General features: G+C 48.2%; 1 protein-coding gene and 1 long non-coding RNA gene across 4 annotated transcripts in view; one reads left to right on the forward strand and one right to left on the reverse strand.

Annotated features, from left to right (window-relative positions):
* Positions 1-1,601: 1,601 nt before the first annotated feature.
* On the reverse strand, positions 1,602-3,472 carry LOC137773987 (uncharacterized). The gene is made up of 3 exons (XR_011075772.1): positions 3,203-3,472; positions 2,258-2,366; positions 1,602-1,800 (listed from the first exon to the last, which is right to left on the reverse strand). It is a non-coding gene; the product is annotated as an uncharacterized lncRNA (long non-coding RNA).
* Positions 3,473-4,016: 544 nt separating this feature from the next.
* Positions 4,017-14,393, forward strand: part of GMDS (GDP-mannose 4,6-dehydratase) — a 486,657-nt gene continuing 476,280 nt past the window's right edge. For all 3 annotated transcript variants that reach the window (XM_068557602.1, XM_068557604.1, XM_068557605.1), the window contains exon 1: positions 4,017-4,218. In XM_068557602.1, the coding sequence (XP_068413703.1) occupies positions 4,117-4,218 (102 nt within the window). In that variant the 5' untranslated portion in view covers positions 4,017-4,116. The remainder of the gene's footprint in view (positions 4,219-14,393) is intronic.

A 14,393-nucleotide genomic window follows, 5' to 3' on the forward strand; every position in this document is an offset into this window, starting at 1 on the left:
CTGTACATGAATGTTCATAGCAGCTTTATCTGTAGCAGCCCCAGACTAGAAGCAGCCCAAATATCCTTCAATGGGTGAATGGCTGCACAAACCTGGGGCATCCACACCATGGATTGCTACTCAACAATAAAAAGGGATGGGCTGCTGATACACACGGCTGGGATGGACCCCCAGGAAACTTAGGCTCAGTGAAAAAAGCCAGTTCCCAAAGACTGCCAGCTGTATGAGTCCATTTATAATACTTTTTGAAGTGACAAAACTTGAGAAGTAAAGGGCAGATTAGTGGTTTCCAGGGATGAGAGATGGGGCTGTGAAAGGGCAGCAGGAGGCATCCTTGTGTTGCCAGATATTCTGTATTTTGATCTTGGTGGTAGATAAACGAACCTATACATGTGATAAAATGGCATAAAGCTAAACACACGTATGTACAAATGAGTACAGGTAAAACTGGGGAAATCTGCATAATAGCAGCAAATTGTATCAAGGTCAACATCTTGCTTGTGATGTTGCACTGTAGTTTTTGAGCATGTGACCGTGGGGGAAATTGGTTGAAGGGTACATGGCATGTCACTGCATTATTTCTTACAAATACATTTTAATCTACAATGATTTCAATAAAAACCGTGGTTTAGAAAAAAAAAAAAAAGAAAACTTTGTAAGGAGTGGAGGAAGAGAAGCTAGAGGGTTATCACTGGGCTGCTGATGTCAAGGGCACACCCCCAGAACTCCAAGCCAGAATTTAGGAAGCTGCTGCCGCCACCACCCTGACCGGCTCCGGTATTCATGCAACTTGTGACAGACCTAAACTTGGAACTTAGCTGCCGAAAACTTTTCTACTATGTGACCAGCAGGAGAAAGATGGTGCCTGTTTCCCTTCCACCTGTCACAGTCTGACTGGTGGAACTCAATTTCCAAAACTCTGGATGCAACATAACCTGGGAAATGTGGGCTTTAGCGCTTCAGTTTTTCCAAATAGAATATGGAATGGAGTTGGAAGAGCCAATCATTATTTTTACCATAACCAGCTACTAGCTATGTGACCTTGGCAACAGCTTTTTACAAATTGCAATCACCATTCTTAGATGACATGTTATAAGGTTCTGGACACAATTCCAATGTGTTTTGGGGAGGGTTTCCCATACCACCAAGGAGTAACCCTCCGACATCAGCTGGGTGTGTCCTAACAACGCAACTCAATTTTTTTTTTTTGGCCAGGGATTGACCCCACGCCCCCTGCAGTGGAAGCGTGGTGTCTTAACCACTGGACCGCCAGGGAAGTCCCAGCGTAACTCAATTCTGACACGTGTTACCCGGAGGTAGCTGCCTCTAAGCCAAGGAGAGAGGCTGCAGAAGGAACCAACCCTGCTAACACCTGATCTTGGATTTCCAGCCTCCAGAACTGTGAGGAAACAAAATTCTGTTGTTTAAGCTCTCAATCTGTGGCAGCCTCAGCAAACCAATATACTGCTCTACCACTGTTCTCGGGCCCTCTCCAGATTCTGGGACAGCAAGACCATAGAAATGAGTGTCGCTCCCACAAGATTCCTAGGCGAGCAAAGCTTTTTATTGGAAGGAGAGCTGGTGCACCAGAGAGAAGGTAGGGAAGAATGCCAGCTCCCCGAGGACTTTCAGGGAAGGGGTTTTAAAGGCCACGTGAAGGAGGGGATGCAGGAGCCTGATGAGCTTGTGCCCAGGTCTCCGATTCGCTGGCGTCAAGGTGAAGTTTCGAGCATCATCAACCATCTGGTTTCAATAGGTCTGGGGTCCACATGCTTGTAGTCAGCAGTTTTCGTCTGCTTCCTGCAAAAACAACTTAGGAATGTGTGTCAGGCCTTTATCTATATCTTTCAGGGAACTGGCAGTTTGGTGGTTCTGCTAGGTGGTAGTTTTACAGTCCTGCTTTTGTTCTTTGGAAACTATGTACATTCATCAGTGGAACAGAGATAATCTTCTACTCCTGTGGGTCTCTGGTTATTGTCTCAGGAGGCCAAGCCTTTAGGTGCTTTGTTTTACTGGGCCTGTCAAGCCCACTAACTCAAGGCCATTCCCCGGTCCTTTTCCAAAACGGCTGTACTCCTGTCTTCCTGTCTCATCACCTTTCTTCAGAGAATTTTTCTAGAGAAATATCCTTCTTTTTAAACCTCCCACTGTATCTCTGAACTACCATTTCCCTCAATATTTTGTAATTATTTTATTTGCAGGCCCTAAAATATAATTGATTTTCTTTCCATGGGTCTTCCACTGTCATGCTTCTTACCAGGACAGGCCAGCAGTGTGATTGGAGGTCTCGGCTGCCAGATGAACTTGGCACGTCCTCCCTAAGGATCCATTTTTTCAGCAATTTGGGGGAATGTTAAATAATTTATCTGCAAATTAATTCAAAGCATATTTATATTAAAACAAACATAAGTTTTTAATAGAATCTAGTAGATTTCAAAGACATTTCTTGGTTATAGCGAGTTCCCCTAGTGAGAGGGTTTCCTCTCCTTTGCCTCAGGGCCTCTCTGTTCACCAGTGATGCAGCCCTCTGCTGGGGCTAGTAACTGACCTTCCTTTAGGCATTCTCTGAATGGAACGTACAGGGGAGAGGCAAGTGAATCCAGAGACAAGTCTATCCATAAAGCTAAGGCATATTGCTGACATGCTTAGGGGACAGAGAGATTTTTAATGAAATCCTGAGCTTTTCTATTTTGGGATTTGAAGGCTGTAAGGGTCTTCCCCCCACCCCCGCCCCCGCCCCCGCCCCCATTTTTTGTACGGGCCCTGCCGGCGTGCGGGATCCTAGTTCCCCGACCAGGGATCGAACCCGCGCCCCCGCCTGCAGTGGAACCGCGGAGTCTTGACCACTGGACCGCCAGGGAAGTCCCAAGTCTGTAAGGGTCTTGCAGGTTAGGTTGGGCACCTCCTAGTCACTCAGTTTGTGATTTCAAGCGCTCGTCTGTGCTGATCCGTTGGGGAGAGGAATATGTACAGGGCAGAGAAGCAGAGCAGTGGGGACAAGGAAGTTCCTCTCTCCTCCCTGGTTCCGGCCAATGCTTAGGTACACACACCTGCTACCCTGCCAGCGTCTGAGTCAGCTCCTCTCCTCTCCCTGCCCTACGTGCAGCTGCCACACGGAAGCCAAATTCGACAGACGTCAAGCTAGGACGCCACCTTGCATCTGAATTACTCTTTGAAATTCGGCATGTCCAGGTTTACTGACCTGTGCAGTCTTTTCAACATTTCCTTCTGCTGCACATGGGTGGGACCGGAGACTTTCGTCTTGCTCTGCCAGTCCTCTGACTACAGCAATTTGAATCGAGTTACTTGGAATCTCGTGCCTGGTTCCAAGCCTCAGAAAAACGCGAGAAGTCAGAAAGCAGGTTAGGCGTGAGGCCGGTCATTTCCCCTATCCGTGACCCCATTCAGGGGCCTTGTGACGCTAGTGCCCTTCAGGAAACAGAGAACCAGACTCCTCAAAGGGCATTGCAGCAGGTGTCCAGGAATTACTTATCAAAGCCGATGACCCAGGGTCCGTGACCCCTAGATTCGGACGGGATTCAGGGCTTTCTCCTAAGGGAAAGGTCTGCCCTTACTTCTTCCCAGCATCCTCGGATAGTGTGACGATTCCTGGGAGATTCGGGAGGGTGGAGGGGAAGACGTGCAGCATGAGATGGTGAAGTCAGGCCGCCGACGGCCCGCCCCGTCCACTGCCAGCCCTTGCAAGGAGCATGCCTGGCGCAAAGACTTGGCATCCCAGCCTCTCCTGAGGATCTGGACAAGCCCGCGCAGGCCCGCCCGACGCCCCGCCCTTCACGCGCAGGCGCCGCCTACAAGCCCCGCCCCGCCCGGCTCGCGCGCCGCCGGCAGTGGGCGGGGCCTGCTCTGGTTGTGAGGCCGCCGGCGGGGAGGGCGGGGCCTGCCGCCGGCGCGGCGGTGCGTCGCGCGGTGATGCGGCTGACGCTGCGCCCGCCAGGCCGCAGGCCGGCCGCCCCGCCCACGGCCCGCCCCGCCGGCCTCCCAGGCGGCCCTGTCAGAGTGCGGCGGCGGGTGGCGCGGGGCTGGTCCTTGCAGCCGGCGAGGAGGCTCGCGCGGCACACCCCCGTCGGTCGGCGCCTCTCTTCAGCGCGCGCGGACATGGCCCAGGCAGCGGCGGGCTGCCCCAGCGCCCGCGGCTCCGGGGACGGCGAGACGGGCAAGCCCAGGAAGGTGGCGCTCATCACGGGCATCACGGGCCAGGTGAGCGGGGGCGGGGGCCGCGGGCACGTGTGCTCTCGGGGCGTCGCGGGGGGGCGGCCGCGGGGGCGCCGGGGGCGCGGGCCGCGGGAAGGCCGGCGCCCGCGCGCGGGGGCTCCCTTGCTGCCCGGTCCCCTCGCCCGGGTCCCAGGTCGCGGAGGAAGTAAGAGGGAGCGGTGCTGTGCAGTCACAGACCAGGAAATGTTTTCCTGTTTTGTGTTTTCTTACACGTTAAAAGCCCACCTCGCAGGAACTTCCGAGACCGCGGCCGCACCTGGACGTGGGGCAGGCTGGTCCGGGCTCGGGCCGGGTCCCCTCCCTGCCCGAGACCCTCAGGAGTGTCCGGAGCCCGGCCCGCGAGCGGCGGGCGGCGCCGGGGCCGGGCCTCTCGGGTCCCCCCGGGCGGTGGCGGTGCCGTCACCCGGTGCTCAGGAAGTGATGGGGTGAATAAAGGTGAAAATCCTAATGCGCACGCAGGCTGTGCTTATTACGCGCAGTCACTTGGCTGATAGGACCTCATTTAGTTTTCCCAGCTGCTCTTTGAGGCGGTGCTTTGAGGCTTTGCACAGATGGGGAAACCGAGGCCCGCGGTCAAAGCGCTAGGAAGTGTCCAGTTGGGATTCACACTGCTCTCAGACTCTGTGGCAGGAGAAAAGAGGTTAGAAACTGTCTAGACGTACAGTCAAAGGGCGTTAGACAGCTGTAACTGCTGGATACCTGATTACTTCCTAGTTACTCATGCATCGTGCTGTGTTTAAGGTAATTACAGTGAACGCGGGTTTGAAAACTGGTGGGAGGGGTGGGTGGGAGGGACAGAGATCTGAGGCTGAGTAAGAGACCCTCAAATTCAGTCAAGTGCCTGCATACTTTCAATATTACGGAGAAATTAGTTAAGCTGTTCGTGTAACTCTGTTGGTGTGGCTTATGCCTACTGAAGTGCCAGCAGCGTGAATCCATGCAGGTTAGAAGGGAAACCTTATTTAGGGCCGGGAGTGCAGTGGTCGGGTTGGTGCTGAATGGCCTCCTCCAGGCTGTCTTCCTAAGCTACTCCCTGGCCAGACAGTTTTGGCTCCCCACTTCATTTCCACCTTAAAACCCCTGCTTGAGGGTCAGGCTCCTTCTAACCTCTGCACCAGTATCTCCCACTTCCCTACAACCCCACCCTGTGCATTGTCCCCTCACTTGCTGGGTGTTGTGCTGGCTTCTGCAGCCCCTGGCACAGTGCTGAACTCTGGTTGCCACGTAAATCCCTGCTGGTGGAGTTTACTGCTCTGCTTCGCATTTATCTCCCAGCACAGTGGCTCCCGCCGTGGGTATCGAGGGTCTCGGAGTGCTGTGAGGTTAATGCAAAGGGTCTGGAGAGCCATACCTGCCGTCCAGTTTCTTAGTCGTGTTGGGTGAGAGCTTGTTGAGCTACTCACTCCGCTGAACATTTTATATATTCCTATGTAAGAGGCAAGTACAGTTTTTGTCCCCATTTTACACCTGGTTTAGTAAGTAAGGTTAAGTATGTTCCCTGAGGGCGCACACCTCCTGAGTGTCAGGGCTGAGATCTGAACCCAAGAGTTGCTCTAAGCCATTTTGTTATACTGCCTCTGTGGTAAGCCACCCACATTAAGTTACAGCTCTGTGTGTGTGTGCGTGTGTGTGCGTGTGTGTGCGTGTGTGTGTGTGAGAGAGAGAGGGAGAGAGGGAGAGAGAGGGAGAGAGGGAGAGAGGGAGAGAGGCAGGGGGAGTAGGGGAGAGAGAGGGATTGTTTTACTCTAAGAAGAGGTCTCAGATTCAAGGTGAGGTTGAAACCGCTGCTCTGGCCCTTAGGGCTGTCGTGGCCTTTGTGCTAAGATGGGCACTTGCATGGGTTGTCCCCCGCTGGCCCTTGAGAATGCGTGCAGGTAGCCAGGGTGCCTGTGTGCTGTGCATCTCTAGTGCTCACTGTCAGCGGTCACTCCAGCTTTCTTGCTCCTGTCTCTTCCTGACAGTAGTTGTGAATCATTTCACAACTACTGTGAAATGTGCTCTGCGTTGCTGCTGCAGGGCCCTCCGCCAGCCATCCCCAGGGCTCACCTCATGGTCTAATTGTGCTTGCTCTTTGCTACACCCGGGGAAATGTTCTTGCTGGTCCCTGAATATTGCTGCCTTGTACCTCCGTGGGGTCATTATTTTGCGCCTGAATGCCCTCACAAGTCTTACTCCTTTTAACTCAGCTAAGAGCCTCAGCCAAATGCAACCATTCCAGGCTTTGTATTTTCAATTCTCTGTATTTACAGATGTGCAATCCATGTTGGCTACATAGGTAGTTTACATAGCTTAGTTCTTTGGTTTGTTAACTCCTTTAGGGTAGAAACCTTCTTTTGAGCTTACTACCTCCCATGTGGCTTCACCTAGTGGGCTTCCAAAGTGTTGACTTACTCTTCCCATGAACAGAACTTGTCTCTACTGTGTGTCTGCAGGGTGCAAGGCTTGCATTGAGGCTGCTGGGAGCAAGAGCCTACGTAAGCTGTACTCTTCTGCCCTCCAGGATCTCACAGTTTTTGAGGGACTTAATGCACATGTCAAAATCCGTATTTTACTTATATGTTAGGGGCCACATGCCTGGTTCATCCAACCTCACTGAATGCTGGCAGTAGCAAGGACTGTGTTTGGGGAGAACAGCGTGTACAGGAGTGCAGAGAGGGGAGGGTTTGGGGGGCCATGAGGACCAAACACAGTAATAATGGGAGGAAAGAGAATTTATTACATTTTGTACCCCTAGCTTATTTCCAAAAAGATTCTGAGGTGGCTTCAATAAAAAAACACAGCGTTGGACCATCCTAAGAAGAATGAAAAAAATAGGAGTCTGCAGTGGAGGCTGTAGAAAGATGGAGGTAGTGTCCCCAGCACTGAGGACGGCTGCCAGGTGGGCATGAAATTCAGCTTTGAGCTTCCTGACCGTCGAGGCAGAGTGGGTGGGCACGTGGAGCTTTGTTAGTACTAAACTCTCAGGGGGACACAGAACAACGTGACGCACAATGAGCTCGATCGAGTCATCTCCTCAGGACGCTCTTGTTACCCCGACGGACTGTGGGAGCACATTTTTCGGTAGGTGGAGACTTTAGAGAACTGAATGGTCAGCGTTCGTGGATTTTTCCCTTTCTGATATCTGTTACATCAAGCTCGTCTCTGCCAGGAGCGTAGGCGAGTTGGAACTGTAGATTACCTTGTCAGGTGTCCTTGGTACGAAATTAATATTGGTGCTTTAAATATGGAAGAACTGACATGTTGAAGTCCTCCACACCTGCAAGTAGCCTAGGTTTTCCTTAGGAAGCGCTTTAGCTGTGGTCAGACATCTAAGCAAGCACCAAGTCCAGAGTTCTGCACCGTGACACATGGAAGGCAAAGCGTTTATCTTTAAATGGTTGGCAAGTTAGTCCTGGTCAAGAGGAGTTAATTTGTCTGCTGTTGGAAGACAACGCATTTTTACCAAGTCTTGCGTAGAGGAAAGAGATGGACCCTTTGAGCTGTCAGGCAGATTATGTAAGCTGTAATATTTTGTTTCAGAATTTCATTTTTATGGCCTTATTTTTTATTTTCACTAATTTAATTATTTTCTTTTGAGCATGTTCTAGCTGCCATCAGACAACCATAGCCTTTAAAGAGAGCATGTTTAAGACAGATACCCGGATTCCCTAGACTCAGGTGGCTCTCACAGGCTTTATCGTCTTCATTTAAGAATTAATTTAAGATGCTGGAAAATGGTAATTGAGAATTGGCAGGAAGTACCATTCTTTCCACAGTTTTCCTTAACCCTTTTAAATAATGCTTCAGTGGGATCATAATAGATGACGGGGATATTACATCTTCTGGTTTTACTTTCTAATCCATATTTGGTGTCCTGCAAATTTCTGCATTCCAGTATCGGCATCATAATCATCACTTGTGTAGATGGAGATTTAGTGAAATGTGCTGAAGTCTATTAAAATAAGCCTATTTGATTGGTAGTGGCTACATGGAATCACGGAGCCAAAGCTGTGTCCAGTTCAAGGGAGAGGCCCATGATAGATTAGTGATGTCTGCCTGGGAGAGGGATGGGAGTGATGGCACAGTGCTATGTCTTTACAGGATTGTGACTCCTTGGGTTTAGGAAAAAAGTGTCTTAATCACTTATCCCCTATATCTAGCATAGCTGGTAAAGGTTAGGTACTCAAAATACTTCATAATTAAGTCTTTACTTACTGATGTTTATTATCTTGCAGAAAACTTGCCTGAAAGTTGTAGAAGTCTGTAGAAATGAGAACAGAATGCAGTTGTTGGTTGGGTAGAAGCAAGGCATTTCAGGGTACTGTTGGGGAATTGGACAGTATATACCCAACATAGTTGCAATTTAGGAGATAAAATGATTGGTTGTAACTTCAGATTTAAAGGATTTAGAAAATACCCATTTCAGGGAAAAAAAGTAACGTATCCAGTTTTGTATGATAGATTTCCTACCGTTTTTGTACTCATGTTAACCATTGAATTAAAAAAAAATATTCCGTTGGCGTGCGCGTTGAGATCTTAGTACTGGAGTTAAATAACCATCATTGTGTGGAGGAGGAAGGGTGACTGAGAAGGTGTGATTTCCCAGGTCACACAGCCGGTTAGCACTGGAGCTAGGACTGATGAACATTGTCCTTCACTGGCAACAGCAAAGGGGCTGCTTTGAGCCAGAAAAATTGGGGTAAAGGAGTCTATGGTAGTGAAATGTGTAGCATGGTGTTCTGTAAAGTTGAATAAGAATAAATTACACCTGAAAAGCAATCAAATCTATTTCAGTATTTAAGGAAGAGGTGACTTTATGTTAACTTTTATAACATTTAACATCTTATTTTGACAAAATATTTGCAGTTTGAAAAGATTGAGAGGCAATTAAATAGGAGTCTTCAGTATTTAACTTACAAAGGAAAATTAATAAAATACAGGGACTAGAGAAGGGGGTTCACGTTAGGCCATTCCTTAGAGAACTCGGACACTCGCTTCATTGGAGGCGTATGCTGTCCCGAGCTAGAGTTGCCTCCGGAGCGTGCAGACTTCTGAGCACGGCCTGTCTCCCCGTTGCGCGCGAAAGCCCAGTGCTTCTGTCTCCATGTGGGGCTTCGGGACTCCAGGGCTGAAGTCGAGGGAAGTTTTATTAGTTACCACCTGACCGCTGAGATGAACTAGAAGAGCTGCTAATTGTCCTTGTGATCTTGAACGGCTTTCTTTGAGGTGTGGAGTTCTCAACTTGCCTGTCCTTTGAAGCAGCCTTTCCTCAACTTTTGTTAGAGGTTTCCACTAAACTGGAATTATTTGGCTATGATTCCATGTAAAGAATCAGGCTTAAGGAGTGAGGCAAAATGTTTGCCTTTAACCAGGATTCTGGACACTTGGTAGATAATTATTCGGGGGGAGGGCACAGAAAAAATTCACTGACATTGATAGAATGATTGCTGCGTGCCAGGCAGTGTGCCCAGCATTTTATATAAATTATCTCGTTTAACTGCGGGTGGTAGGTATTTTCACTGTCCTCCCTATACTGAGCAAGGAAACTGAGATTTGGAGAACTTCAGACTTGCCTGAGAACCTCCTGCACTAGTCTTTTCTCAGGACCTTCTCTCCTGTGTCAAGTCGGACTAGCTCTGTTGGCCAGATTGTTGGCAAACTGCACAAGTTCACTGCTCTTGAGAAGCAGGTTGTTTTTAAAGGCTGCTTTTTGATTAGTGCTTTACTATGCTGGTTAGGTGATATTAACATCACTGTGTTAATAGGAGTGTGTCGTAGGAGAAGTCTGGGGTGAGGGTGGGGAAGGGGGGCAGAGGGCTGCTCTCTGAAGCCTGCTGAAGACCCCTGGTGGCTCCTTTCCCCAGCGTTCTTCCCAGTTCTCTGAGGGTTTTACGGTAAGGAATGGACATGGGGGAGCAGAGTGGCTTCCCTGCCCGCAGACCTCCCGGTGGAGGGTCAGGAGCCAGTAGCCACTTCGTGGGCCCTCAGAAGCGGGCCGGGGCTGCAGCTTGGGTGGGGGCGGTCTGGTTGGAGCCTGTGGCTGCAGAGCTTTCCCGCGGCCCAGTGTGCACAGGGACAGCAAGGTCTCCGGGTGGTGGAGAGAGGCGGGCGGGGGCCCCGGGGGCCCTTCTCCACCTGCATGTGGACCGGAGTTACAGCTCCGGGATCACTTGCTGTGCTTCTTTCCTCTCTGCAGAGTGGGGTTCGTCCTTGCTGTCGAGGCCCAGATTCCTGAGGAGACTAAGAAGTCTCCTGTTCTAGACTCTTGTACCCCGTCATGTAAGCTGGAAAATCTTTTGGCCTGCAAAGTGCTCTTAACGGATACTTTGCACTTGCCTTTTCTCCGGGTGGTAGTTTAGTCTGAAGAGATGCTTCCTTGACTTGAGAGGAGCCTCCTCTCTTCTCTCCTCCAGGAAGCCTTGCATTCGGGCTGAGAGCAGTTCTCTATTTCATATCCCCCAAATTTCCAGTAGCAATTTGGTGGGGTTTTTTTTGTTTTTGTTTTTTGCTTAATTAATCTTTTCTCTTGGAGGCAATTACATTTGGGGGCAGATCATCCTGTACTTAGTAATAGAAGTACTAGTGCTCATGATTAATTCGGTCGATGGATGTTTGAGTGCCAACGATGTGTCAGGCACTGGGGATACGACAGTGAACAGAACAGACAAAAATGAGCCTCCTGTGACACTCATGTTTTGGGTGGTGACGATGGCGGTGATGGTGGGTGGATGACAGTAATTAAGGTGTGCTGAGCATTCACTCTGTGCCAGGCACCGCTTAGCGGGCTTTACACCTGTTTCCTTTCTGGAGCAAGGGAGCCCTCCTCTGAGGCGGTTTTCTTGTCACCCCTGAGGAACGAAGAGGTTAAACAGATTGCCCAAAGGTCACTCCTGTCCTTGTTTGCAAAGGCAGAGGTGAAACATAAATCCCAGTAATTTTATTTTCTATCAAGTTTCTAACTAGAATTAACAAATTCTAAGGAGAGGTAAATAGATTGTGTGTCAAATTTGAAAAATAAAGCATATTCAAGAGTTTTGTTTTTTTTTTTTGTTTTTGCAATTGTGGAAAGATATGGATTATAGTAGTAAAATAAGCCTGTATTAATCACTACGTTATAGGCCCCTCATTTTATTTTCTTTGCTGTCATTTAGGTCATACCGTTAATTAATTCGTTGATGACTTATCTTGCGAACTCCCTGGATGCTGGGACTTTGTGTTGGGACAAGTGGAAGAAGAGTTGGATTTCTTGGCCAGCGTGGGTTTGAGTTACTGCTTAGCTACTTAGGAGCTGCATTGATTTGGGCAGGGTATTTACCTTTGCTGCCAGGTTGGAAGAGTTATTCCTACGGAATAGAAAAGAAGTCTGGCATGGAATAGGGCGTTTGCCCCATGACTAGAATGGACCTCTCTTCACAGTGCTAACTAGATAAGTGAGAGTACTCCAATATGGGGAAAGGACATTGAATGTGGAAGGCACCAAAGTCAGCCTCGCTCCGTGGGGGTAATCTGTTGCCTAGGACGGAAAGTTCCCTGGGATTTGGAATCAGCCACAGGCTATAAACAGATTTGAAGTCTGGTGTGTCTTACAGCGCAAAGCAGATCTGGGGGCCGGGCTTACCTTCCCGTGTGAGAGGATTGTGGGCCGTGGACTGGACTCTAATCCTCCTTACGGTGATTTGTGGTCCCGGAGGAAAGGTTTGGCATAACTGGGAACGAGAAAGACATCTTCAGTCCTGTCCTGCTTTGGTCAAAGACTGTTACGCGGTGAAACGTTTTTCCTTATGTCTTAACATTACACATAATTAATCGATTAACTGAGGAAAGAGCGTGGACCTGAGAATCAGAGGCTGGGTTTTAACACCAATTAATTGTATAGCCTTAATTTTTTCTTAATCCATAACACGAAGGGATCACCTGGCGATCTCTAAAGTCTGTTCGGAGTGGAGCGTGCTATAACTTTAGGATTGAACACTAATTATAGTTTATTGTGTGCAAAAAAGTCTTGTATTTAAGCAGTGCAGTCATTTAATATCAGTTTTCAAAGCTAAGGCCAATAGGAGAATTAAAAAAAAATAAAACCAGTGACTGTTAACTGTAGTGAATTTATAATTAAGTGTGTAAACTGGGAAGAAATTCACATATGAGTTGTATTTTGCTAGAATTTGTAAGGTTAAAGTGGAAATTCTGAGCTGTCTGCCCTGGTAGGTTTTACCAAATGAAGTGTTTTTTTGGTGAGGAAAGATTTAAAATTCCTGTTATTTAGTTTTTGGATTGAAATATTAAAAAATATAAGAATCTGTATTTTGAGCTTAGTGTTTAATAGTGGAGGATCTATTCGTTCAGTAAATATCTGCTGAGATTTATTCTGTGTTGAGTTAGGTGCTAGGCATATAGCCACCAGCAAGATGGATATGATATTGTTCTCAAGGAACTGATAGTCTAGGGGGGACAAGTAATTTGACAGGTAATTTTACAGCATGTTAATTGCTATGATAATAATAAACGAGTCACTGAATCACGAGGAGATCTTCCCTTAAATAACAATGATCCATAGTATGATTAATTCAACAGATGTATTGAGCATCACTTAGCTTGGAAGTTTCTGGTTATGAATGCCATGGTATTAAAAGGGTTAGTTGTGAGGCCTTTTTGTAGGAAGCTGAGCTGCTGAAGGATCTCCTGTATGCTCCTTTTTTCTTCTTTTTGATGTAGAAATCTTCATAGTCTAGTATTTCGTGAAGGATCTTCCTATTTTCATTATCACTTTTCTATCTCAAAAGCTGTATTTCCAGCCTTTCACATTTATTCCATTTGGAGACCTTGCCAATTATTTGATCAGATATATTTATGTATGCACCAGGGAATCATAGACCAAGTGGCGAAGCATTTATGAACTGTCATTGTGTGATGACATAACCTAGGGGGCAGGTCAAATTTTTCTTCTTGGCTGATCAAATTTGAGTTTAACAGAATACTCCCAACATAGTTCCTAATGGTGAGTTAGTGTCAGCCAGACAATGGATATTTGTTTTAGGGTTTGATAACTAATTTTTGAGCCAGTATTATAGACAGAGACATAAGAGGTTAAAGTCAGATAATTTTGTTTTGTACTAGAATATTAGGTGTACGATTATTTGAACCAGCATATACTTTTAAATGTTTTGTTCCCTGTAGTATCCCCAGCGTGTAAAGTGCAGAGTGTAAGACATGGTACAGGACCCGGAGTAGGTAGGGAAGGAAGCAGACGTGTGGGTGCCGAGGTGAGGGTGTGCCTGTGTCCGTCAGTGTAAGGAGGAGTGGCTTTGCAGATGGTAGCAGGGAAAGGAGGGCGGTGGGGACTAGTGCAGTTGGGAGGGCTCCGTGGGCTGGCCTCAGAGGATGGTCAGATTGGGAGAGGGGAGCGGCGAGGGACTGAGCTCCCTGGAGAGGGCGGCGTGTGGATGGAGTATGGCAAATAGTATATTGAAAGTCCAGACGTGCAGGTCCCGGGAGGCCTGGAAGAGCAGGTTGAGGGGTGTGGGCTTGATTAAATAAGCAGAGGCATGGGTGGAGCTCCGCCTCGGGTGAGTCTGCAACCTGGGCCCAAATCCTGCTTTCAAAAATGTCCTTCCGGGAGTTACTTAATAATCTTGAACCCTAATTCCCTTTTCTTTAAAATGCAGTTAATTATACCCACATCACTAGGTGATGTGCAGATCAGATAGGATGATCTTAATAATGCCTAGTGTAGTGCCTGACACACACCGCTTATGAAATTCTGGTGCTTATATTTATCACGTATAATACATGACTTATGTGTGGTATGTTCCCAGCATGGGGGAGAGTGAGAGGAGAGGGCAGCATGGTGTAGACGCACAGAGTGAATTTGAGTAGGAGAGCCAGGAAGACCTGCTAGATTATAAGGATGTAGATGCAAACGACGTTGCTTGTGGAGAAGGAAAGAGAATCAAAGGGACAACGGGACTCTGTGATTAGTTAGGTACGGGGGCGGGTGGTGAGGAAGGGGAGAGTTGGAGATCTCGAGGTTGTTTTGTTTTTGGAGGCTGGCTGGCTGGTATCACCATGGCCAGAAATGCTGTCCCTGGGAAGGAACAGCAGTGCTCTGGGGAAGAGAGTGAATTCAGTTCTGTTCCTCTTGAGTGTGAGGTGAGAGCATGACGTTCAAGTTCTAATAACCTGTA

Source organism: Eschrichtius robustus, chromosome 12 (genome assembly GCF_028021215.1).
Source record: "Eschrichtius robustus isolate mEscRob2 chromosome 12, mEscRob2.pri, whole genome shotgun sequence".
Classification (NCBI taxonomy): domain Eukaryota; kingdom Metazoa; phylum Chordata; class Mammalia; order Artiodactyla; family Eschrichtiidae; genus Eschrichtius; species Eschrichtius robustus.